The 24526-nt window shown below is 43.3% G+C and overlaps 1 protein-coding gene and 1 long non-coding RNA gene across 3 annotated transcripts; both read right to left on the bottom strand.

The window, feature by feature from the left end:
• Nucleotides 1–10726: 10726 nt before the first annotated feature.
• On the bottom strand, nt 10727–12058 carry LOC117552526. Its single transcript, XM_034226082.1, has one exon. The coding sequence runs from the start codon at nt 12021–12023 to the stop codon at nt 10773–10775; it is 1251 nt and encodes a 416-aa protein (XP_034081973.1). The 5' UTR covers nt 12024–12058; the 3' UTR covers nt 10727–10772.
• A 1855-nt stretch (nt 12059–13913) lies between these two features.
• Nucleotides 13914–18271, bottom strand: LOC117552527. 2 transcript variants are annotated; one of them, XR_004569978.1, is made up of 5 exons: nt 16479–18271; nt 16225–16368; nt 16077–16147; nt 15922–16000; nt 13914–14191 (listed from the first exon to the last, which is right to left on the bottom strand). It is a non-coding gene; the product is annotated as an uncharacterized LOC117552527 (long non-coding RNA). The 2 variants fall into 2 exon arrangements; XR_004569977.1 differs by having other exon boundaries at nt 16225–18271.
• Between the last annotated feature and the right edge of the window lie 6255 nt (nt 18272–24526).

The following is a 24526-nucleotide window of genomic DNA, read 5'->3' as shown; positions in this document are numbered from 1 at the left end:
AATGCCTTTAAAATAGGATGCAAGCAACACTAGTTTCTTAACCTGAATTGATAATAGACTATAATCAATTGAAGTTTGCATTCTTATACCATTTTGTACAATAATTATAATGAAAGTTCAAACAAACTAAAACTTACAGCTGATTAATAACGGTATCTAACTTGAGTTTATATCATATCAAAAACCTGTTGAAATGCTACTGTTATTTTCATTACGCATCGGCAGCCAGGAATGCTTCTTTCACAACTTCGCCGTCTTTGAAAGACTTCATGTGTTTCGCAAGAACGTGACTTGACACGATAAGATGCTATGGTAGCAGCCTTGCTCTTGTTGTTGAGCCTGGTGTAAATGGACTGCTGTGCATTTAGCTGTGCTCTCAGGCCCCTCCCCTTTTGGGAGCGTAGGGCAGAATTAGGAGGGAATTCCGTCTCGTAGCGTTTGTGCACTGTTTCGAAATGCCGCTCCTAAATTACCCTTCTTCGATAAAGCCACGCTCGCATTGCAGATGAGACAGATGTACTTTGAATTGGAATAGATACAAAAATAATCATCCTCCCACTCGGAGTGAAAATTATATATTTTTGCTTCTGCCATAATTGCGGTCTTGTGTGTGTGCGGACTGTCACTCCTGGTGTTGACACGGACAACGTCAGCGAACTATTGCACTGCCCACTGCCCACTGCCCACCAGCCACGCCCCGACACATGGGGTCACGCCGGCCAATCACAAAGCTTTGATGCGTACAAGTGCATTATTCTGGCACAGGAAGATTATGTTTTAGGACATTAACGATAAAACAGAATATTGTTGTTCTATTTTTAGACACATCTCGCGATCGACTGGGAATCTCCGCGCGATTGACCGGTCGATTCGATCGCGATCGACCGGTCGATCGCGATCGACTGGTTGGGCACCCCCGCTGTACTTGATCCTTTAGCTGTGTTCGTGGTGATCGTGCCTGTTAGGGAATATTGTTACAAATACCAGATAATTAAAATGTCGTGCTGTGCGCTTGAATGTACTAACAGATCTTCCAAGAATTCTACTTTCAGCTTTTTTCGGTAAGTAAAATGATAATATTATACATGTTAACCCCGTTAGCAGGTGTTTGTGTGCTTGTTAGCTTAGCCTGTTATGTAGCTTATTAGCCAGCTAAGGACGTAACCCTTTATACATATATACAGTTTAGTTTATGATTCAGCCTTGGGTAAGACTTTTATACTATATGGCTATGACGCCCATAATGCTAAACGGGAGCAAATGTTAAAAGGGGTGGGCCGCCGGAGTCCACGCCGCCGAAGCTAACGGGGCTGCAGGGTGCTAGCTCGCTAGCGCGTCCCGGCGGCCGTAGCTAGCACCCTGGGGCTCCGTTAGCTTCGGCCAGCGGCGGAGTCCGGCGTTATAACTGGAGATCAAGGAATGCATCGTAACGCGGACTTGGTTCGCCTGCAGCCCGCTGTAGTATTAGCTAAATAAATGATGTTGAGCAAGGCTTATTAAGCTGAACACCGCCACAATTATTCTGCTATTTATCGGTACTTATTTTATTTTATTAACGTGTGAATGACAAGCATTAAGAATAATACCAAATAGCTAATTATCTTGCAGATTGTCTCGTTTGATTATGAATGTAACGTTTATATTGTGGAACTACACTGTTTTATCAAAACCAAAGTGCCACGCAGTGACTTGGTATGCATGTATTTCAGCAGGAAATGTGCAACCTAGATGACATTTACCAACACAGACTATATAGAAATATTTGTAAAAGTTGTTCATGCGTTACTAAGTGAATATGGCATTAACCCTCCTGTTGTCTTCGGGTTAAATCTGACCGATTTACTACTTTCATCAATCATGTTTTACATTCGATTGATACTGAGAGCATGTTAGCTTAGCTTCTTAGCCTGAGCTAGGACTCGAACGTCACGCTCGTTGGCAGCAGGTCCCGCCCTGTCCCGCCTCGGCTCCGCCTCTTTGCCCTTATTTGGAGAAGGCGGGAGTTAGACTGACGACACCGTCGAGCCGTTAGTGGCCGACTCCGCCTACTAAGGGCTTCACGGCAACTCTGCAGAATCCTATGGGTGACGTCACGGACCCTACGTCCATTTATATATACAGTCTATGCTGCCAGCACAAGAAAGACTCTTGAGGCCTAGTAGCAGGGCCGGTTCTAGCAAATTTTCTGTCCTAGGCGAGATTTTAGGCGAGATTTTATATATAAAGAATACATGAAACATCTCTATAAAAGACAAATACACTACAAAAACAGAAACAGAAATGTATTGACTTGGGTAATATACGTCAAAATGGCTACAAATGTATTCAGTTTTGTATGAACTTGTTTTAATTGGGGGGTGGACGTCACATCCTCAAGGGGGCCCCGGGGTATGCCCCCCCGGGAAGATTTTTTTTTAACATTTTAAAGTAAAATGCTTCAATCTGGTGCACTTTGAGGACACAATTACTAGAGACTAGATCTAGGGGGTACAACTCTAAAACACCCATATGAAATATATCTCCAACTTAAAACAATATTTTTGGTTTACTGTCCTATAGTATACATTGGAATGATTTAAAACCTGTTTTTATCCTAATAATTTTAAAGGAGTGCCTTGGAAATATGTGTTTACATAACAAAAATCATCCATTCCCCATCAGTAGGTGGTGCTCGTCCCAAAACAGAAGCAATACATGCCAAAAAATCGGCCCCGTCAGTACATACAGGTAATGTCTCAAGATTTAGCAAAAATACACCTCTATTGAACATACAGTAACACAAATACTACAAATCCACATAACAAACAATCAAAAATGAAAAAGGGTGGCCACTTATTATTATTATTTTATAAAAAAAGTAAAACAATTTTTCGTTGGGTACCTGGCTGGCGCCCCTTAGCAGCGGCACGCATATTTCAGCTGCGGCGCTGTGCCGCCGCTATTTGTATATAGGGGAAACACTGCAATGTATGTTGCTTTTACTTGTTGGACCTGCTCTCTTCTCCCTAGACTTTTTATTAATTATTTAGATTTATGTTTAATATTCTGAGTTTTGTCTCTTTTTCTGGTTAATTTAAGTGAGGCTGCAGTCAAGGTGGAACTTGTTTGTAATTGATTGGATGCACAGGCTACAAAGTGCCCTCAATTGAAATGGCATTTTGGTTTGGACAAAACAGCTCTGGTGTAATGTTGTTTCCAATCGTATAAAGGTCTATCATCAATCATATTGCAACACTTTGAGTAATAGAATCCTTCTTCAAATGTAGTATACTTTTCCAGAACTCTTTCAACCCCTGCATACTACACAAAAAATATAGACCTAATGAATTTGCATATTCCAAAACAACACACACAAATGAAGGCCTTAACACTCATACAAACATACACATCAGGAACTGCTAACAGGTCTTTATAGAGAAAAAGGTGTATTTTGATTGCAAATGAGTAAAGGTCAGTTCAATTAATTATATACAGTATGTTGATAAATACTACTGCAATTTTCAGCAAATGTCAGAAGTGTCACTTAAGTATAACCTCTGACATTTAGATACAGGAGATACGTTTAAATCAACAAGTCTTAATTTCGATGTAATGGGGAGTTACGTGATGATTCCTCAATTTGATTGCATGGGTTCTTAATGGGAGCCTTTTTAAACTGACACAGCAAAGACAGGTAAAAAGCATGTTTCAGAACTTCTTAAAAACAAAAACTGCTTTACAGAGTTACTGTTGATCAAAGCTAGCATAAACCTGGCTCAAATAAAAATCCAGTTGTGAAAACCTTCATGACAATGTTCAATTTGAATTCAGGATGTTGCACAGTCATAGAGGTTGCTGTTAGCATTCAGGTCATGCCAATGTTATTGCCCTGATTCCTCTCACACACACTCCACCTCAAGTGTTTCAAATATAACTTGTGAATGGTCTTGGGAAGAGGATCATTACATCAGATGACACACATAACACATGATGGATAGGGATGTGTTGATACTGTTGAGACAAATCCAAATGACAGTTAATAGCAGCCCACTGGAGCTTGTAAAATGAAGTAGCTTAAAGAAGTGCATTCTCTAATAACAGTGCTGCTGATGAGAGAAATACTTATAAAGACAGAAGTGACAACAATGTAAAAGAACTTGAAGCCATGTTGTTGTTGCATTTTGGGGTAAGCTCCACAGCAGATTGTCACCATGCGTTCACTAGCCTGTAGACAAACAAGAAAGGCTGCGATTCAAAGCTTTCTCTGGGATTTAGAGGTCTTCTCAGTATCTGTAGTGTAAATAAACAGCACCGGCTCTGTAGCGTCGTGATACGGAACCCCACTGTCCAGAAGCCAAGACACGGAGAAACCCGTTTTAAAAAATAGAAGAAAGGAACAATACATCATCCTTGTCCGACTCCCAGAAGCAAATATCTCCTTCTCTCTCTAATCTCCTTTTCTTTCTGTTTTATGCTCTCGTTTTCTCTCTGTACAGTAACTGGTTATCTAGACTCCTGCACAGACATTCCGAGAAGTTGGATGCTCAGGGGCGGACAGCATTAGTGTTACCAGGGGCACGAGAAAATCCTCCACTGAAGGGGCGGTGGTGCCATGAAGAAGGCCAAAGCTGGATGCTGAGGGGCTGACAGCAAAGCACCACAAAATCCACCCCTTTTAATATTACCAGGGGCACGAGATTCTGGCGGGTGTAGATGGAGGGGTTTAGTCCGAGGGGGGTGTGTTTAAGTGCGGGTCCCCGGGTACTCACGGTGTGCAAGGTTATGGATGTGAGTTTTTAAAGGGTTTGCTGGTACTCATGAGGCCGCCCTGTGATGCTTTTAGGTCGGACATGGTGAAGAGGATTTCCCGGTCTCTTTCCTGGATGATGGTAATAACGAGAACCTCCAGCACAGCAGGGTTGGTGCCATGAAGAAGGCCGAAGATGGATGCTGATGGGCGGACAGCAAAGCACCACAAAATCCATCCCCTTTTAATATCACCAGGGGCACAAGGTTCTGGCGGGTGTGGATGGAGGGGTTTAGTCCGAGGGGGGTGTGTTTTAAGTGCGGGTCCCTAGGTACTCACGTTGCATAAGCAACTGCTCACAGTAAAACAAACGGTGAAATACATACAGAGGAATTAATATCAAATAGGCGCATTAGTGACTTATTCTTACATAACCGCTGGGTTATAAAGTAGTTAGGGAATAGTTTTAGCGGAGGTATTTTACCGCACAACATGCAGCAGAGTTGTGAGCCTCTGAGCCCCGCGGCCGCATCACGGAGCCCGGCCAACGCTTAGAGCGGCACAGGGGAACAGTTTGCGGAGTTGATTCTTAATACGTACTCTTAACTTAACCACTTTTAACAGTATTGCTTCGGTAAGCACTTGATGTAAACTTTGCCCAACACCATTTGCGCAAAAAAATAGACTACATGAGCACGACAGGACTGAGTCAAACTTTAACAGCAGTAATGGCGCTAGTGTGGCGGTGTGGTGCTCATGTAGAATGCTTGGTTTGCTGACAACGCCACCTGGGAGAGTTTTGCCCCCAGGAAATTACTAAAAACTAAAGTTATACAATTTAATAAAAGGCAATCAGGTTCGTTTGAACACCACAGGCAGAGACAGTATAAAGGATATTACAACAATTGTTATTTTATTGGTACATAATTATATTCCTAATAGTACACAATATAATGTTATAAAAGTTCTCCAGGGAGGAGGGAGAAGGACAGTGCTGGGGCTTACCACGGCGGCAATTAACAAAACAGGGAGGAAGGGGTAAAATCAAAATCACCCGTGACACTGCACACCAAACAAAACGGACACGTGAAGAACACCACCACCAGGGATTGGGTTTGCCGCCTCGAGCCCACAGCACCTGTCCGGCACAAGAGAAACAGTTAAAAATCAGTAAGATTATAAAACTTGGTTGGAGATGAATAAACAAAAGGAAAACAACTAAAATAAACCAAATCACGATAACCTTAAACAACAAAGACTTGAGTAAACTAATTAAACCAAACGTTAACAAAAGAAAATAAACAAAATCACACAATAACAAAATACTATGAATGTACTCAAAACGTGAGATGCACAAAACAGCTAATCAAAAGAAATCAACTAAACAATAAGTGTCCTTGCAATTCCGCGACCTCAAAACGGCCCTGGTGACAGTCCAACACGGAGTAGTCAGGGCCTGTCAATTAGGGGTGTTGAAAATAATCGTTTCTACGATGCATTGCGATGCGGACGATTCGGTCTCGATGCAGTGACGGAAGATAATCGGTTAGTAACGTTGCTTCCTGATTTTCTGGCCGCGGCTTTACTATAACGTTTTTTTCTCTGTCACTTTAATATCAAATCGGTCGGTGACGCAGGGAACAGACGTGACAGCGGCACAGCGACGCCAAACACGGAGCAGTCTGCTTTATCCACTAACCCAACACCACCAGTCCAGATCCAACAGCAGAAGGACCCGCTCTGAATCACTCCGTGTCGCTGTGGCACAGGGATTTATGTTTTTCAAAAATAATCGCATTACAATCATGTCAGGTTTTTGGTGGATTTAATTAAGTCTTGGATTGCAAAGTATGAATGTCCTCTAGCAATTTTCAGACGATATACGTTTGTGAAGGCAGGAGGAAAAAAGCTCCCGCGATCACCGTCTCCTCCGTTCCTCCAAACCCCGCCCCCTCCCTGAAAATAATGAGTGACAGGCTGATAGTGACCCGACAGAAACTTTATTATTCACTTAATCACTGAGATATAATGAAGCTAATTTAATCTCATACATTCATGGGATTTATGCAACAGTAAGACAGAGAATGTAAGTGTGCACCCACATGCAGTATTTTTGTTTTTATATGCTATTGTAAATACTCCTGTTGTCTGCTGTGTTCAGACTCAAGTCCTGTGTGTGATGCCACATTCAGGACATTCAGTGTCCTTTTTTTAACAGAAGACCGTTGCTAGAAGCTGCAGCTAGACTGCAGAAGCATTATTTTTTTGTTTTTGAGGATGGAACAATTTCACACAGATATAGGGAGGCTAGACCTATACAATTCATTTAGGTTTATAAATGAATGTCAAGACATTTATGTTATTGATTTCTGAAGCACTTTCTAAATAATAAAAATAGTTCATATGTATTTACTACATGTATGCATTGATGAAAAATAAGCCATGTGCAGTAATATAGAAAATTGAGGATGCAGCGCATTAGTATGAATCGTGATGCATCGGGATATCGAATTGAATCGAAGACAGGATAATCATAATCGAATCGTGAGACCAGTGAAGATGCACAGCCCTACTATCAATTATATGACGCCACAGCTCGGTGCGAGAGCTCGCCGAGCCAAAACAGCAGGAAGGGGGGGGGAATGATGACCAGAGGTGGGGAGTGGTTACGGCGTCCCAACTTTTACAGCTAGGCGCTGCCACAGAGCCCACCAGGAAGGGAGAATGTTTATGGCACCCCTGGAAAGAGGTTTAAAATGACTGGTGAATAGCCTACTTAAGTTTATTTACTGCAGCCACAGAGCCCACAGGGAAGGGAGAGAGAGACCCAACAATCCCACGGCCAAATCCCACTGTGACATGAACAACAGTCAGTAAACCAGAGGAACCAAGCTGAAGGTGAGAATACGGCAGACAACGGCAACTCACCAATAGTTGCAACACTGCAAGACCGGGAACCTCCGGAGGAGCCAATCCTCCTCAAACGCACCGGGCGTCAGCTGCGCTAAGACCGAGTAGTGTCAAGCCGGGTGTCGCTCGTTCCCATGAATAAATGACAGAATGCAAGATGTTTTACCTGTCTGGTAGTGTGATGCGCGAGCTGCCACGCCAAACAATCCTCGCAGCCACAAAGGAGAAGCGGAGGGGGAGGGAGCAGATTTGTCTCCACTTAAATAGCAGGTGCGCAAAATAGCAGGTGCACTGGCATGGTGCCAAGCAGCGTCACAGAGGGAGGAGACGTGACGTCCGGTCACATCTACCCCCCACTTTTGCATCGTCGACCCAACGGTGAATATGAGAAGGCTAATACTAGCACCAAGGCCTGAAAACGGCAGATTGGGAATTAGACACGGGGGACCGAAGTGGACTCGCTACGTTGTCCTGAGGGCCTGTAGACCGAGGAAGATGGTGGACATTTGAGTTGTGCCAGCCGTAGGGCGAACAGTTCGACGCACAGCCTGATGATTAGTACTGGGCTGATCGGTTGGGGACACTGAAAGACCTGGGAGGAGGCAACCTGCAGGGTGAGGCGCTTCCTGAACAGGCCTGTCCTGCAAAGGGGTTGCAACAGAGGTACAAGAAGCACCTGGAGCTACTGCGGGTAGTGAAGAGTGAGTCGCCGAAACCAACAGCCAAAGGTCGCTATCGGCAGAGGAGTGATCTGTTAAGACAGTCGACACGGGTGGAGGTGGAGGCCTGGGTGGAGAAGCGGTGGCCTCAGGACGAACCACAGCCTTCAACATGTCCCGGTGGACATTTCGGACTCGTTGTAGGTCATTCACTGGGGCCACCGTATAGACTGTTCCTTCACCAGATGGCGCCTTCACGACCTGGTGGACCACAGAGCTCCAGAGATCCTGGATTTTATGCCGCCCTCTAACCCCATGGTTCCTCAGATAAACCATTTGGCCAACTGGGAGATGTGCCTCTCGGACTCGCTGGTCATGCCGCTCTTTCCGGCGGCCAGCAGCAGCCAACAACCGTTCACGAGCACCCTCGAAAGCAATTCTGAGCCTGGCTTGATGTTCGACCACCCAGTCCTGTACCCCGCCAAGTACCGGCTCCTGGACTCGACCCAGGAGAAAGTCTATAGGAAGCTGAGGTTCCTGTCCAAACATCAGATTCAACGGTGTTTCACCAGTGCCCTGATGAGGCGTAGTGTTGTAACAGAACAGCACCTGAGGCAAACAGGAAGCCCAATCATGTTTGCGAGATGCTGGTAAGGTGCGAAGGAGGTTATGGAGGGTTCTATTGAACCGTTCGCATTGCCCGTTACCCGCAGGATGGTAGGGGGTAGTACGGGATTTAGCAACACCGTACAAAGAACAAAGTTGCTGGATCAAAGAACCCTCGAAGCTCCTTCCCTGGTCCGAATGAAGACGGCTTGGGACCCCAAACTTATAAAACCATTCATAGGTCAGGACTTGGGCCACAGTGGAGGCCCGTTGGTCCCGAGTGGGGACAGCTACTGTGAATTTGCTGAACACGTCAGTCATGACAAGGACGTTCTCCAGCCCGTTCCGGGAGGGTTCCAACAAGGTGAAATCTATTGCCAAGATTTCATTGGGTCGTGAGGCAAGCAAGTGGCCCATAAAGCTATGGGGCACATGCCCCGAGTCTTTTGCCACTTGGCAACGTTCACACTCCTGGACCCAGCTCTTGATATCCGAGGACATTCCCGGCCAATAGCATCGTTGTCTGACTAACTCCGTAGTCCTTTCGATTCCTTGGTGGCCATGCTCTTGGTGTAACTGCTTCAATGTTTCCTGCTTGAGAACAGCAGGCAAAATGAGCTGAAGATATTCTTCACCTCCATCAGGGCGGAACACTCGTCGGAAAAGGACTCCGTCGTTCTCCACAAGGCGGTCCCATTGACGTAAAAGTGCCATGACTGGACGGCGAAGCTGCTGCCTCTCCGCCGAGGTAGGCTGAGCCTTACGTCGCCAAAACACCAACACCTCTTCGAGGAGTGGGTCATCTTCCTGCCAGGCACGAAGATCGGTTGCCGAGTGGGTTGGAAGAACCGAGACCGAAGACTGAGTTGCAGGCACCACAAGACCTGAGGATGGGTTTTGGTGAAGGTTAGCAGGGAGCAAAGTACCAGGCACATACTGCCGTGAAAGTGCGTCAGCATTCCCATTGATGCGACCAGAGCTGTATTTGACAACAAAGTCAAAAGACGCAAGCTGGGCCGCCCACCGTTGCTCCGTGGCGCCCAGTTTGGCAGACTGGATGTAACTCAACGGGTTGTTGTCGGTGTAAACAGTACACTTATGCCCCAGTAGGTACTCTCGAAACTTCTCGGTCATGGCCCACTTGAGCCCAAGGAATTCCAGCTTCATGGAAATATAGTTTGACATGTTGCGCTCAGTGGGCCGAAGACCCCTGCTGGCATAAGCCACCGGTCTCACAACCCTGTCCTTCTCCTGGGAAAGGACAGCCCCAAGGCCACTATGACTGGCATCAATCTCCAAGATGAAGGGGCGTGAAAAGTCTGCATAAGCCAGCAATGGAGCTGAGACCAACTTGGATTTCAGGGACTCAACTTTCCTCACACTGAGGTGTCCATGCCGCATCCAAGAGTTGATTTGATCTCCTCTTTGACTTGGTGCCTGCCAGCTCTGCCACTAACTGATGCAGAGGTCCTGCCAACTTTGCAAAACCCTCTACAAAGCGACGGTAATAGCTGGCAAAACCTAAGAAGGAGCGCAGCTCTGAAACATGACGAGGGCATTTCCAATTTGCCACTGCCTCAATCTTCCTAGGGTCTGTGGAGACACCCTGGCTGGAGATGACATGGCCCAAGTATCCAACCTCCTGTTTGAAGAAGACACACTTCTGAAGGTTGGCCTTTAGGCCCTCTTTCTCAAGCCGACCAAGCACTGTTTCCAATCTTTGCAGATGTTGTTCAACAGAGGATGAGAAGACGATTATGTCATCAAGATAGAGCAGTAGCGACTGGCCCTGTTGGTCGCCAAACATCCTCTGCATCAGCCGCTGGAAGGTGCTAGGGGCATTGCATAACCCGAAGGGCATGCGGTTGAACTCAAAGAGGCCAAAAAGGTGTACAGAAAGCGGTCTTGGGCCGGTCTTGCTCTGCCATAGGAACCTGATTGTAACCACTGGCTAGGTCAAGGGTGGAGAACCAGCAGGCCCCAGAAAGTGCATCCAAGGTTTCCTCAATGCGAGGCAAGGGGAAGGCATCTTTCCTGGTCTTGCTGTTGAGGAGGCGGTAGTCAACACACAAGCGCAAGCTCCCATCCCTTTTCCTCACCAGAACAATTGGTGATGCATAGGGGCTGCAGCTCTCCCTAATGACTTGGGACTCCAAGAGTTGGTTAATGTGGGCCTTCACTGCTTCGTACTCCGATGGAGGGATGCGGCGGTGCCTCTGTCGGACAGGCACATCATCAAGTACGGGGATGTCATGCGAAATGAGAGTTGTACAGCCCAAGTCTCCATCATGGGCTGAGAAGACAGATTGGTACCTGAACAACAAAGACTTTACGCCTGTCTTTTCCTGCTCAGTCAATGAAGACATGTCCAATGTATCTAACCTATCGTGCACTGAGGGGGCAGCTGTCTGAGAGGAAACAGCTGCAAAGGATGACCCCACCTCAGTCACACCTGCGGGAAGGCTGACAACCTGGGCAGCACTCAAGACACCAAGACCAGTACGTGGGTAAAGCAGAACTTCGGTCGTCCCCACATTGACCACAGGGACGTATGCTGTACCCCGGACAACCTGTACGAGGCATGGTGAGGCGAGCAGCCCAGCTGGTAAGCCCGACTCTGGGGGCTCGAACAGAGCACTTTGACCAGAAAGCTGTTCAGGACAGGTACTAGCAACCAGCTTCATCACCCCTCTAGGTATGCGCACTGCATGCTTTCCCCGGACCCTCGCAATGTCAGTGAGTTTCCCTGGAACCTGAGCGGGAGACTGGTGGACCTCCTGTAGAGCTGCGATGACAGCAACAGGTGCCTGTGACACGATGGGTGTGTCAAAAAGAGAAGAGCCAAAGGCCCCGAAGAGCTCTCGATAGCAGCGACGAATCACATTCATCCCCAGGATTCCAGGGACAGGAGACACAGCACCAGGGGGGTCCTTAACGATCAGGATCCCACAACGGGACATCACTTTACCACACAGCTCTACATCAAGTTCCAAGTAGCCAATGTATGGAATGGCTAAGCCGTTAGCTGCTCGCAGCTGTAGCCAGTGACAAGACCGAAGGCGATCAAAGCCCCAAGGTGCAAACTTCTCCAAAAAGAAACTCTCAGTGACTGTGGACACCATGGAACCAGTGTCCACCAAGCAAAGCAACAGTTAGCAAAGCAACAGTTAGCAAAGCAACAGTTAGCAGAGAACAATGGAGACAACTACCTTGAAGATACTGGCAGAACTGAAGGCTAGGCGGAGGGCCAACGTTGGTGTCCGAGGCTCCGCAGAGAGAAACTCCTTGATCCTCTTCATGGCGCAGCTGAGGATGGAGACTCCGGCAGGCTCCAGAACTCCATAGAGGATACTTTGCTACCTTAATACGAACAAGGAAAGTCCAACTAAAAAAGTGGAAAAGTGGCTATTGAAAATGGTGGACTTGGATCCACCCTACGATGACCTGTTACCCTCATCTTCTCGGCACATGACCTTTAATGTTGAGGCAAACCAAACCGGCCCTCGAAAAGGGAAACAATTCTAAAAGGTCACATGGGTCCCAAAGGAGATGAAATGCACCCCTCAAAGTCACCCAGTCCTAAACTAGTCATCGATCAGGACATCCCATCCTGCCGACAACGCCAGAATGTGGCGGTGTGGTGCTCATGTAGAATGCTTGGTTTGCTGACAACGCCACCTGGGGAGTTTCGCCCCCAGGAAATTACTAAAAACTAAAGTTATACAATTTAATAAAAGGCAATCAGGTTCGTTTGAACACCACAGGCAGAGACAGTATAAAGGATATTACAACAATTGTTATTTTATTGGTACATAATTATATTCCTAATAGTACACACAGGGCTCGACATTAAGGACTGCCCGATGGCCCGGGGCCATCTAGTATTTAGCTCGGGCAATGAAGCCTCACCTGCTGGTTGCCCGATCGGGCAATCTATTATGCCAGTATCATGCAGCTCGCGGATCCAGTAATGAGTGACCCGACAGTAAAACTAAACATATCTATAACTAGTTTAGGTAGTTTGAGAGGTAATTAAAATAGCTACGTGTGATATTCTAACCTGAAGTGTGTGTTTTGTCCGCTCACCGCTGCAGGTGATTATGCAGAGCTGCGTGTCGACTCGTCAGCAGCAGCTGATCTCTCTCTCCCGTCAGATTAGACTTTACTCGCGTTTATGTCCATATCGATCAGATCTAGCTAGTTCTAGCTAATGATATGACTACCTGCTTATTAAAAGACACCTAAACAATAAGTGTCGCTATGCAACCGGGTGAGGCCACAAAGTATAGCGCAGCATTATGCATTTGTTTACATGCCCACCGGAACCCCGAGGCATTACCAACAGATCAACGCACAATCAACCCATACAGCACATCTCTTTCTTTAGACATTAGAATTGACTATTCTTGTCTGTCACATACTCTTCTTGTCTGTCACATAAGTGGCGCAACTGAAGCGGTATTGCGCTAAAGGGAAATTATTTTGACCGAAGAGATTTAGATTTGCCGGCTAACGGGAAATCTGATGTCGCCATGTTGTGTGCTTCGCGGATGCGCTCGGCTCCTCTCGATTGCTGCTCGGGTCTGCTCGGTCAGCTTCCGGATGAGGAGGCATTCGACCAACTTACAGTAGATAACATTACAAACATTTTTAACAGGGGCCATAATAGTGTAAATAATGCTTGTTTTGGCAGTTATAACTGAATGTAATGTTTTCTACTTTTTTACATCTGGGAAGGCATTTGCCTTCATCAGATGGAAAGTGTCTTGACCAACAACTTAAGTATTTCTTATAGCTATGCAGGGCATGCAAGCGAGCAAACACAAACAAACAAGTGAAATGAAGAATAAAATTGAAATTGTACAATATAATATTGTGGTGGTTCATCTTATAATTCAGTCTAGAGAACCAGACAGCATCTACAGTAAGACCTGCAAAAATCTAAATGTTCTAGGGTGCCCCCCAAACCCTTCGTGCGTCATTTCGTCCGCGCGTATTTTTCAGGGCAATCTCTATTGGGCTCAGGGCCATCTGTAAATTAGCTTAGATGGCCCACAGGGCCATCTCCCAAAATCCTTAATGTCATGCACTGACACAATATAATGTTATAAAAGTTCTCCAGGGAGGAGGGAGAAGGACAGTGCTGGGGCTTACCACGGCGGCAATTAACAAAACGGGGAGGAAGGGGTCAAATCAAAATCACCCGTGACACTGCACACCAAACAAAACGGACTCGTGAAGAACACCACCACCACCAGGGATTGGGTTTGCCGCCTCGAGCCCACAGCACCTGTCCGGCACAAGAGAAACAGTTAAAAATCAGTAAGATTTGTTGAATTATGAAATGTAATATATGAATTCTGTTTATTTAATACTCTTATACTAATCACTTCCTGTATTCCCGTGATAAAAGGGACATGCGCAATAAAACGTGTCACTTCCGTTTGAAGCACAGCTGATGGTGTATGTGTGTATTTATCCCTCTGTCACGTTAACTATGTTCACGGTATTCCTGCCCTAAGATCATGGCATCGCTAACAGGTTATGGGCCCAGGAGGGACCATGGAAGCCGGTGGAACCGTTTGTGTTTCGACGGAGATGAGAAGAACTACGAGTTATGGGAGACAAAGTTTTTGGGTCATCTGCGACTGCTAGGATTGAAGGCTGCCATCCTAGAGGAGCCAGGTGAAGAGGATGAGGCTGATGATCAGAAAAACGAAGAAGCCTATGCGGAATTGATCCAGGTACTGGACGATAAAAGCCTTTCACTGATCATGAGAGAAGCAGCGGACAACGGAAGAAAAGCGTTACAAATATTGAGGGACCACTACGCTGGGAAAGGGAAACCACGGGTGATCAGCCTCTACACTGAACTAACGTCGCTGCAGAAAGCCGCTAATGAGAGCGTCACTGACTATATTATTCGTGCCGAAACGGCAATTACAGCACTGAGAAATGCTGAAGAGACTCTTAGCGATGGGCTGCTGATAGCCATGATTTTAAAGGGACTGCCAATCTGTTTTAGGCCGTTTGCCATCCACATTACACAAGGGGATGAGAAGCTAACTTTTGGTGAGTTCAAAACAAAGTTGAGGAGCTATGAAAGCACAGAAAAATACAATGCCAACTTGAGTGAGGAATCTGATAATATTATGAAAGCGAGTGGCTGGGTGAAGTGGAGAGATGGCCCCAATATCACCTGCTACAACTGCGGTCAGAAAGGACACCGGCTCGTGAGTGTCGAAGTGCGAGCAGCAAAGACCAGAGACAGTGGTGCAGTTTTTGCAAAAATTCCACACATATAGATGCAAACTGCAGACGCAAAGAGAGAGAAAATGCTAAACAAGCAACTGACGTTGAGGACCACTCATTTGTTTTTAAAGTACGTGACAGTCCAGTAACCGGAGTTACACATAAAGGGCTGATGGTCGACACCGGAGCAACGTCACACATAATAACGAACATCGACAAGTTTAAAAGGTTCGATGATAAAACTTGGTTGGAGATGAATAAACAAAAGGAAAACAACTAAAATAAACCAAATCTAAATAACCGTAAACAACAAAGACTTGAGTAAACTAATTAAACCAAATGTTAACAAAAGAAAATAAACAAAATCACACAATAACAAAATACTATGAATGTACTCAAAACATGAGATGCACAAAACAGCTAATCAAAAGAAATCAACTAAACAATAAGTGTCCTTGCAATTCCGCGACCTCAAAACGGCCCTGGTGACAGTCCAACACGGAGAAGTCAGGGCCTGTCAATTATATGACGCCACAGCTCGGTGCGAGAGCTCGCAGAGCCAAAACAGCAGGAAGGGGCGGGGGAATGATGACCAGAGGTGGGGAGAGTGGTTACGGCGTCCCAACTTTTACAGCTAGGCGCTGCCACAGAGCCCACCAGGAAGGGAGAATGTTTATGGCACCCCTGGAAAGAGGTTTAAAATGACTGGTGAATAGCCTACTTAAGTTTATTGAATTAAAAGTTATCTATGGGGAAATTCATACATACCAGCCTGTGCGGTCAGTTGCAGCCACAGAGCCCACAGGGAAGGGAGAGAGAGACCCAACAATCCCACGGCCAAATCCCACTGTGACATGAACAACAGTCAGTACACCAGAGGAACCAAGCTGAAGGTGAGAATACGGCAGATAACGGCAACTCACCAATAGTTGCAACACTGCAAGACCGGGAACCTCCGGAGGAGCCAATCCTCCTCAAACGCACCGGGCGTCAGCTGCGCTAAAACAGAGTAGTGTCAAGCCGGGTGTCGCTCGTGCCCATGAATAAATTACAGAATGCAAGATGTTTTACCTGTCTGGTAGAGAGTGTGATGCGCGAGCTGCCACGCCAAACAATCCACGCGGCCACAAAGGAGAATCCTCCACTTAAATAGCAGGTGCGCTGGCATGGTGCCAAGCAGCGTCACAGAGGGAGGAGACGTGACGTCCGGTCACACTAGCATGCATTAAAATGTTGATGTTCCGTTCAAAACAGTGAATACAAGAAAAGTAAATAACACTTGCTAGTTAAAAAGCAATAATTAATAACTCAGGAGGTATGCTTACTTGTTTTACGATGCTTTGAATAGGATCCAACGCAAACACGTGTCCAACTGAAGAACCGCTGCAAAGAGGAACCGGAAGTCTCACACCGCGGTATTCTCGTTTGAGGGCGTGGCATGACCGTGGCGTTGACAAAAGCATTTTTATGAAGTTTTCCAAAACGTATTTATAAGAAAGTTAAAAAAATGTGATATTAATTTACAAATTAATGAGTTCTTAAAACATGGTCTCATTGTTTCTTAAGTGTTACTTATTTAAACGCACATTGAAACAATTATAATTTAGGGCAAATAAATTACATTAAAAAATTGAGTTTTGTTGACTTCACCATCGGAACTGTTTTTACAGTGCATGTGAAAAATTTAAAGAATTCTGATTTAACATTTGTGTTGTCTTCCCGTCAACTTTGCAACTTTTGTCCTGGTTTGACTGTTAATAAAATGTATTTAATTGTATGGAAAATAGACATAATTTACACAAAATTAAACCTTAGTTTTGAGTTAAAAGGGTAAACACAGTTATTTTTGACGAGATCAGAAGAGCATTTCTTAAAGGATAATCACGGACTGCATGTCATAGTTCAAAGTTTACTGAGGATACTCTTTTGAAACCACCTGACATATTTAACGGCAGTACATAATGTCACCAGATGCTATTCTTTTAAATACAACAAAGACAATTTGATGATCATTATCTCATTAAAAACACTTCAAAATGGTTGAAATGTAACCCAAAGACAACAGGAAGGTTAAAAGCTGTCTTCTTTTCTTTTTCTCCTTTCCATCTGTACTTTTCCATACTGGTCCGTACTGGCAGTTATTTCCTAACCTTAAATGAAAATGATGTATACCTAATACCTATGGAATTGAGTTGTTGACCAACATCAATCTGATCTTGAAAAATTCACAATCTAACAAGCATTATGTTGTAGAAGAGGTGCTCAATAATAATCTCAGAACATTCATTTAAATTACATTTAGTTTGCAGGAAACAACAACCTTTCTTTATTAGCATTTAATTCCCACAAATGTCCAGCTTGAGTAGCTTTTTTTGAGTGACATTAGAACAGCTGGTTCTCATTGTATCTTGATCTAATCTCCCCAAAGCCATTTATGCAATCTACAGATTACTGTGTTGATGCTACTGTGGTGAACCTTTTGTCCACTGAGCAGTGACTCAGACAGGAGAGCGTGCGTCATCAGAGGGATGGATTTCCCCACGTTACTTACTATGCAGTGATATCTCTGCGTCAAAGTTCGATTAGTATACACTTCTAATATTACAATTATCGATGATTAAACTTTTTTGTATAATAAATATGACAGCTTTGTCTTACTGATGTTGCATCAGTGAATCATTAAACAAAAGCTATGAAAAATGTGATAATGAAAACAATTAATAATTCATCACCTTCACCATGAAACAGCTGGCTGTGACTACACTCATTTGTCCTAAATGTACTTTGCTGTCACGAATGGCACACTGAGTTATGGCTGTTATTGTCATTTCTAAATGTTTGCATTATTTTGAATGATATCAGTCTATATCAACGTCATCCGTCATGACAAGACCCTCCGCATGGCACAGACACTGTGTAAAGATCATAGACCTTGTAGATAAATCAGACATTCATTTGAAATGCATCACACTCTGCATGCTATCATCGGAGAAATCAACAATAGTCTTTTCTACTATGTATGCACTGATTAGTGTCATTTGATCAAGTCTACATATCTTAACGACCCTGATTCTGCCACTTTTCTAATGCTAATATAAGAAATCCTGACGAATCACAGATTTATTTTTTATTGACAATGCTATTTGCAACAGGGTAACTATAGTCAACAATGCTATTTGCACTGGGGTGTAGCATGGCAGAGACACATGCACTCAGGTATCCATAGGAGACAGTGCTATTTACACCCGGACATACATTTGATTTTGTTTCGAATCTATAGGTATTTCTGAAATATCAATTGTAGCTTCACTACAATTGGACATGATTTTTTGAGCGTGCTTTGGTGCTTAATTGCATAATTCTGCGCTTTAAGGCATGATGTGATGTAGGGAGGAGGGAAAGGGGATTTGTGGCAGCTTTCTATTTTCAACTGGGTGCGAACAGGCCCTCCATTTTTTTTATTCAGAAATGAAGCTTTAGTCACATATCATAGACATATTAGGACCTTTTTGCATCCCTCTTTTCCCTCTTTCTAGATTAAGTTATTATAAATTCAGCACACTTTTAAACCTATTCTAGCAGTTATAAGCACTATATACAGTTAATTTAGGACATGATCGACACTTTAATGTGGTTGTAAGCAGACAAATATTATGTAAATATAAGTTTATTATGAAGCATCCAAGACCAAAACACATGTATAAACAGTTTTAAAACCTTGTTTGTGTATGAAATAAAAAGTATTTTTCCATAGCTTTTAAACTTCACAAATACTCTTCATCAGTTATGGATGTAAATTTCATCTTGTGAAGACTATGTGATATTTTTGGAGTCTGAAAAAAGCAACAGGAATAACTGGTCAAGAATGTTTTGTAAAATCGGCATTTCTTTAGTATCTTCTTAAGACGATTTTACACTGCCTGTGAAATATACTTAAATACATAGAAACCAATTTTGTTTTGGCACCCCTCTATATAAAGGTAATGTTCCCAAGTGCTCCACAGAGTACTCATTTTCCACAGCTTCCTCTGGAACAGACAACAACGGGTCAAAATAAATAACTCCACATCTCTCCCTCTGCACCTCAGTATAGGAGCTCCACAAGGCTGTGTCCTATCCCCCTGGTTATTCTCACTCTACACAAACCAACTCACATCTCAGCACCCCACAGTCAACATATATAAATACGCAGATGACACAACAATAACAGGACTCATCTCAAATAATAATGAAACACAATACCTCACTCAGATCCATCAAGCAGTCACCTGGTGCTCAGAAAACAACCTCCTACTTAACACAGCAAAAACCCAATAAATAATCATCGACTTCAGGCGAAAGCCACAGCCCAAATCACCTCTATCTATCTCTGGCAAACTCATTTCCACCACAGAATCACTCAAATTTCTTGGCACTCACATAAGCAATAACCTCAAATGGAAGACCAACCACATATACAAAAAAGCCAACCAAAGGCTATTCTTTCTGCGGCAGCTCAAGAAATACAGAGTGAGGAAACATCTCCTAATCCAGTTCTACACAGCCATAATTTTTGGCGTCCGTCAGGAACTGAATTTCAAAATAAAAGTAACCGGAAACAGACGTAGACCTATAAGGGACATTTCGAGCATCATTGCGATTGTCAACATTTCTGAGTTTAAGATGGCCGAAGACACTACACTACCCATAATCCCTAGCTATCGTTTAGGACTACAGTCCCGTAAAGTTACGCAGAGCGTCAAACAGCTGTGTGAAATGGAACGAAACCACGCCAGACTATCCAAAACTGTAATAAGAACGCCCCCCAGAACTACACATGCTATTGTGTTTCGCAAAAATGTTCTATGGGACGTCTCTACTGAACGTTTTCGTTTTTCCCACAATTAGAAGTTGTCAGTATTAAACACATTGGTGTTATCAAATGTAAAACATATAATTAATAAATGGGTGAAAATCGCTTGTGTCCATAATGCGCAGCATTAATACCCACATGACAGCTCATTGTTACTTTGTAATTATACTCCACTACAATTCAGAGGTTAACCTGGTATTTTTACTCCACTGCATTTATTTGAGTTACTTTGCAGATTCTGATTAATTATGTGAAATATAAACAACCCTTAAATCAGACTATAGTTACACCTGAGTAAAATTCAGGTAAGGTGATTGTCAAGTGCCAACAATCAGGAGAGATATTTGATAGTTGGTGCTTGAGAAGACTAAACATGTATCTGCAATTGACATGAATGGAAACGAGTAATAAAGTATATTCATTACTCGTTATTCTCTACTAATAGTTAATTAAAGACTTTATATTATGGCTATTTTGCACATCCCTTTCAAGATTTTCAAAGGTTTATTGACATATCATATACACAACTACGGTGTAGTTATGCAATGAATGAAACACTTGGGTCACAGGTTCCTCAACAAGACATCTATCAATATGTGTGTACCTCCACCATCAAACTGTCATATTCTGCAAATGTCTTATTCTATCTACATACATAAGAGTATAATTCATATGTATAATATCAGTTAAAAATAAGTGCTTCAACATAGTTAACATTGCAGGAAAGCAATATATTAGACGTTAAGTACTTTGTCAGGCTTAATATTTATCTGTAGATAGATACCCCCAAAGTTGTTTTCTTATTTAAAAGAAGACCTTAATCTGTTATTTAATGTTTAAATAAAGGTTCATTCGTTTTTCTGTTTTGCACCTCCTCCTATTAATATCTTTGTACATTCTGCACTAAACTGTTTTATTGTAGAGATCACTTGGAGTATCTTCTTGATTTTGTACATTCTATATTTATACTTTCCCCCTATGAAAGTATGTACTCTTAATATTTTTTTAATCAAATATAACAATAATTCAATAACGTGCTTTAACCACTAGGAGGTGCACACAAGGTACACCCAGCCATAATAACGTTGTATTATAAATGTAGGACACTTATGTTTTCGTACATCTGAAGATGTGTAGTTTTATGCATGCTTTCACATAATTTTACAGCATATTGCTATACTATTTCAGACTCAGTATTTACATTCTTACATTCAAAGAAAATCAGTAATATCTTTAAAAACTACAGTCCTTTTATATCAGCTGTGCACCGTTATGGTGTAAATATAACCTATCTGTGAATTAGATCAAATGTAAAAGTCAGCCGAATTAGTGTTGATACTGCAAGGAGACGTATTGTGTGAAGATAAATTGAAGATGTTGTTTAATTGTTGAATATATTTATGATCCACGTCAAGTATTCAGTTTCGGCGGCATTTTCTCAGTTTTTCCAAAGGTCTTCTCATCAGGGCTCTATAAATAAAGAACTACGGCAGATCTGTAATATACAATGCAGCCGAACCGTGCATTACAATGCCGTTATGTGATGACTTTCAAAGAGAAAAGCAAGAGCGCTCGGAATTAAGTATTCTTTTATTCTTTTAAAATGTTTTCCGGATTTCATATCATATAAACACCAAATCCCAGCATGCATTGCGGCTAAAACATCCAATAAGCGAGCTAAAAACCATAGCTGAGGATCTTGGGTAATCGCTCGAAATGCCTACGTCTGTTTCCGGTTATTTTTATTTTGAAATTCAGTTCCTGACGGACGCCAAAAAAGCCCGAGATTATGGAATTAAACCAATAAATAAAAGCAAGGATAATTGTGTGTTATTTTGAAAAGAATAACAAATTAGAAGGAAAAAAAGATTTAAAAAATACAGATTTCAGTATCCTGAGGCTCTGAGCCCCATTTATTTTCCTCACAGACGGCAACAAAAGTCCAAAATTATATGATTTAAAATAAAAGCAATAACTGTGGCTTGATATTGAGTAAGAACATGTTTTTATGAACCACACAGCTTCCGGTCTCCCACGACCCGACCGGAGAAAAAGACGTGCTGCAGGCAGTAGAAATACATTGCTTTTAAAATCGTGCTGTGCAACACGAAAAAAAAGGGGCAAATCGTGTTGGTGAACACGAATCAATAGATTAAAAATCGTGTTGGTGAACACGAAATGCCGTGAGACTGGGTTGAATATAAACGGTCCAGTTGGCCCCTCTTTCCCATAACCAGTCCACTCGGCCTCTTCTCCCACTTGTCCTAAAACTTGTCAAACATTTCCAGCTGAATGAGGCTCTGCTCTGCTTGATCTGTAGGCATGTTAGCATTTAGCATGCTAGCCAGAACACAACGGTGTGCAACTGTGTTTGATTTAGGTCACTTAGCGTGCTAGCTAGGTGGTGCCCTACAATTAGTTATATGCTTTGGACCCCTTTTTAAACTAGGCGGAGGTAATGCTAAGCTAACCATAACCCTAAATACTAATTAAAAAAGCACATACACACTTGGAAAATAAATATCAATAAAATAATCACTAAAAAAAGTGAAAAGCAAACTACTTTGTTACAGTAAACTGTTACTTCAAGTCCTGAAGGTAGCAAAGACTGTATTAGCCAATTATGTGGGCTAATTAATTCCCAGGAAGGCTGCACACACACACACACACACACACACACACACACACACACACACACACACACACACACACACACACACACACACACACACACACACACACACACACACACACACACACACACACACACACACACACATTCTATGTTATAATAGGGCTTGTAATTGGGGGATTCAAGACTTGTTCTATGCATGCAAAGACCTCAGCTGGTTGCCAAGGGCAATGTCTCTATATGAGGACAGTATGGAGGATTATTTTCTCTCTGTGATTACCTTGAGAGGGACACTCCATAAGAAGATGATGATTACATTGGATTCTATCATAGATTCCCAACCTAATCAAAGAGCCATGTGTTCAAATTTCAGCTGAATTGTTCATATTTTATTGTATGAAAAGCACGGTCAAATTTGCCTAGTGATTAATATGGAATTTCACATACCTTTTCCCTTTTTAGATTTCTCCTGAGGGAATTCATAGCCCATCAAATCAAAATGTAAATGTCCCTAACGATACTGTGAAGCCTTCATGTGCTTTTAAATTCCATATCCTATGGGAGAAACAGTTGTGAGGGAAGATTCCCCCCCTCCCCCGGGCAGGGATCTTGGGAGGTCAGCTGGAAAACAGCAGGGGAGTTGGGCTCACATCTCCTGGGGCTGGTGTGTGAGCCTATGGCAGGGTTACCTACTCAAAGAGGGGCTAAATTGAGACCTGCCCTGGGATTTCCCAGTGTGATACTCAAGATGCCCCAGGGCCTTACCTGGGACAGATAGGGAATAAGTAACTGTGTGAGAGATCATTAATATCTGGTGAGGGATTAGGTCGCCATCTTCTGGAGGGAAAACCAAGTGCAGCCTATTCAGAGTAAATGTATTCCTGTAGGTAGGAAGTTTAGTTCCATCTGCTGGTCAAAGTGAGATGTATTAGTATAGATCTTCAATAATATTATGTAGTGTGTGCTATAATACAATGTTCTTGCAAACAAATTAGGTTGAATTCAAGACTGTTGATTGTTTTTGATTGTATTATTCATTATATCATAAGAATATTGTCACAATCGTACATTTCCAATGAATGGCAACACTGTATTAATACAAATCAAAATATTAAAATAATCTGAATTCCAATTGTCTCGTTGAGTAATATCTAACTATGTTACGTGCCGTAGTGTTTGTGTGGTCGTGTGTGTGTTTTTCTCTCTCTCCCTCTGATTCCCCAGGTGCAGCCTGATTGTCCCCAGGTGCAGCCTCTCCCCAGGTGTTCCTAATTCCCAAATCAGGGCCTCCATATAGGACCGGAGGAAGACTGCAGTGGGGTCTCCTTTTTTCCTCCTCTGGCTGCATGTGTGCAGACCTGTGTCTTGCCAATTGATAGGAGGGGAGCTCCGTGCTATAATCGATGCTGTAGTATTCTGTGCAAGTTGGCTGGTGAGCCCGTGTTTCTGTCTTGGTCATTAAACGACTTGTTCGTTACTCAGAGATCGGTTTTCTCTCCTTTTTTGTCGTGCTTGGTCATCCTTGTGTGTTGTTACTTCCCTTTGTACCCCCTAGATTTAGAAGGGAACGTAACAACACACAAGGATGACCAAGCACGACAAAAAAGGAGAGAAAACCGATGTGAGCAGGCATATTTCTTTGGTCCCTGTGTTTCGTGAATCAGAGGTGGAAGTCTATTTTGGTGCATTTGAGCGCATTGCTGCTGCTCTGCACTGGCCAGAAGATGTGTGGGCTATTCTTTTACAGTGCAAGCTAGTCGGCAAGGCTCAAGAGGCTTGCTCTTCTCTTTCTGTCGAGGATAGTTTGGTGTATGACAATGTGAAAGGTGCTATTCTCAGGGCATATGAGCTTGTGCCTGAGGCCTACAGGCAGCGTTTTCGCGGCCTGA

This window comes from Gymnodraco acuticeps, unplaced genomic scaffold (genome assembly GCF_902827175.1).
Source record: "Gymnodraco acuticeps unplaced genomic scaffold, fGymAcu1.1, whole genome shotgun sequence".
Lineage (NCBI taxonomy): Eukaryota > Metazoa > Chordata > Actinopteri > Perciformes > Bathydraconidae > Gymnodraco > Gymnodraco acuticeps.
Note: the sequence above shows the minus strand (reverse complement) of the source record. Positions and strands in the feature narration are given on the sequence as shown.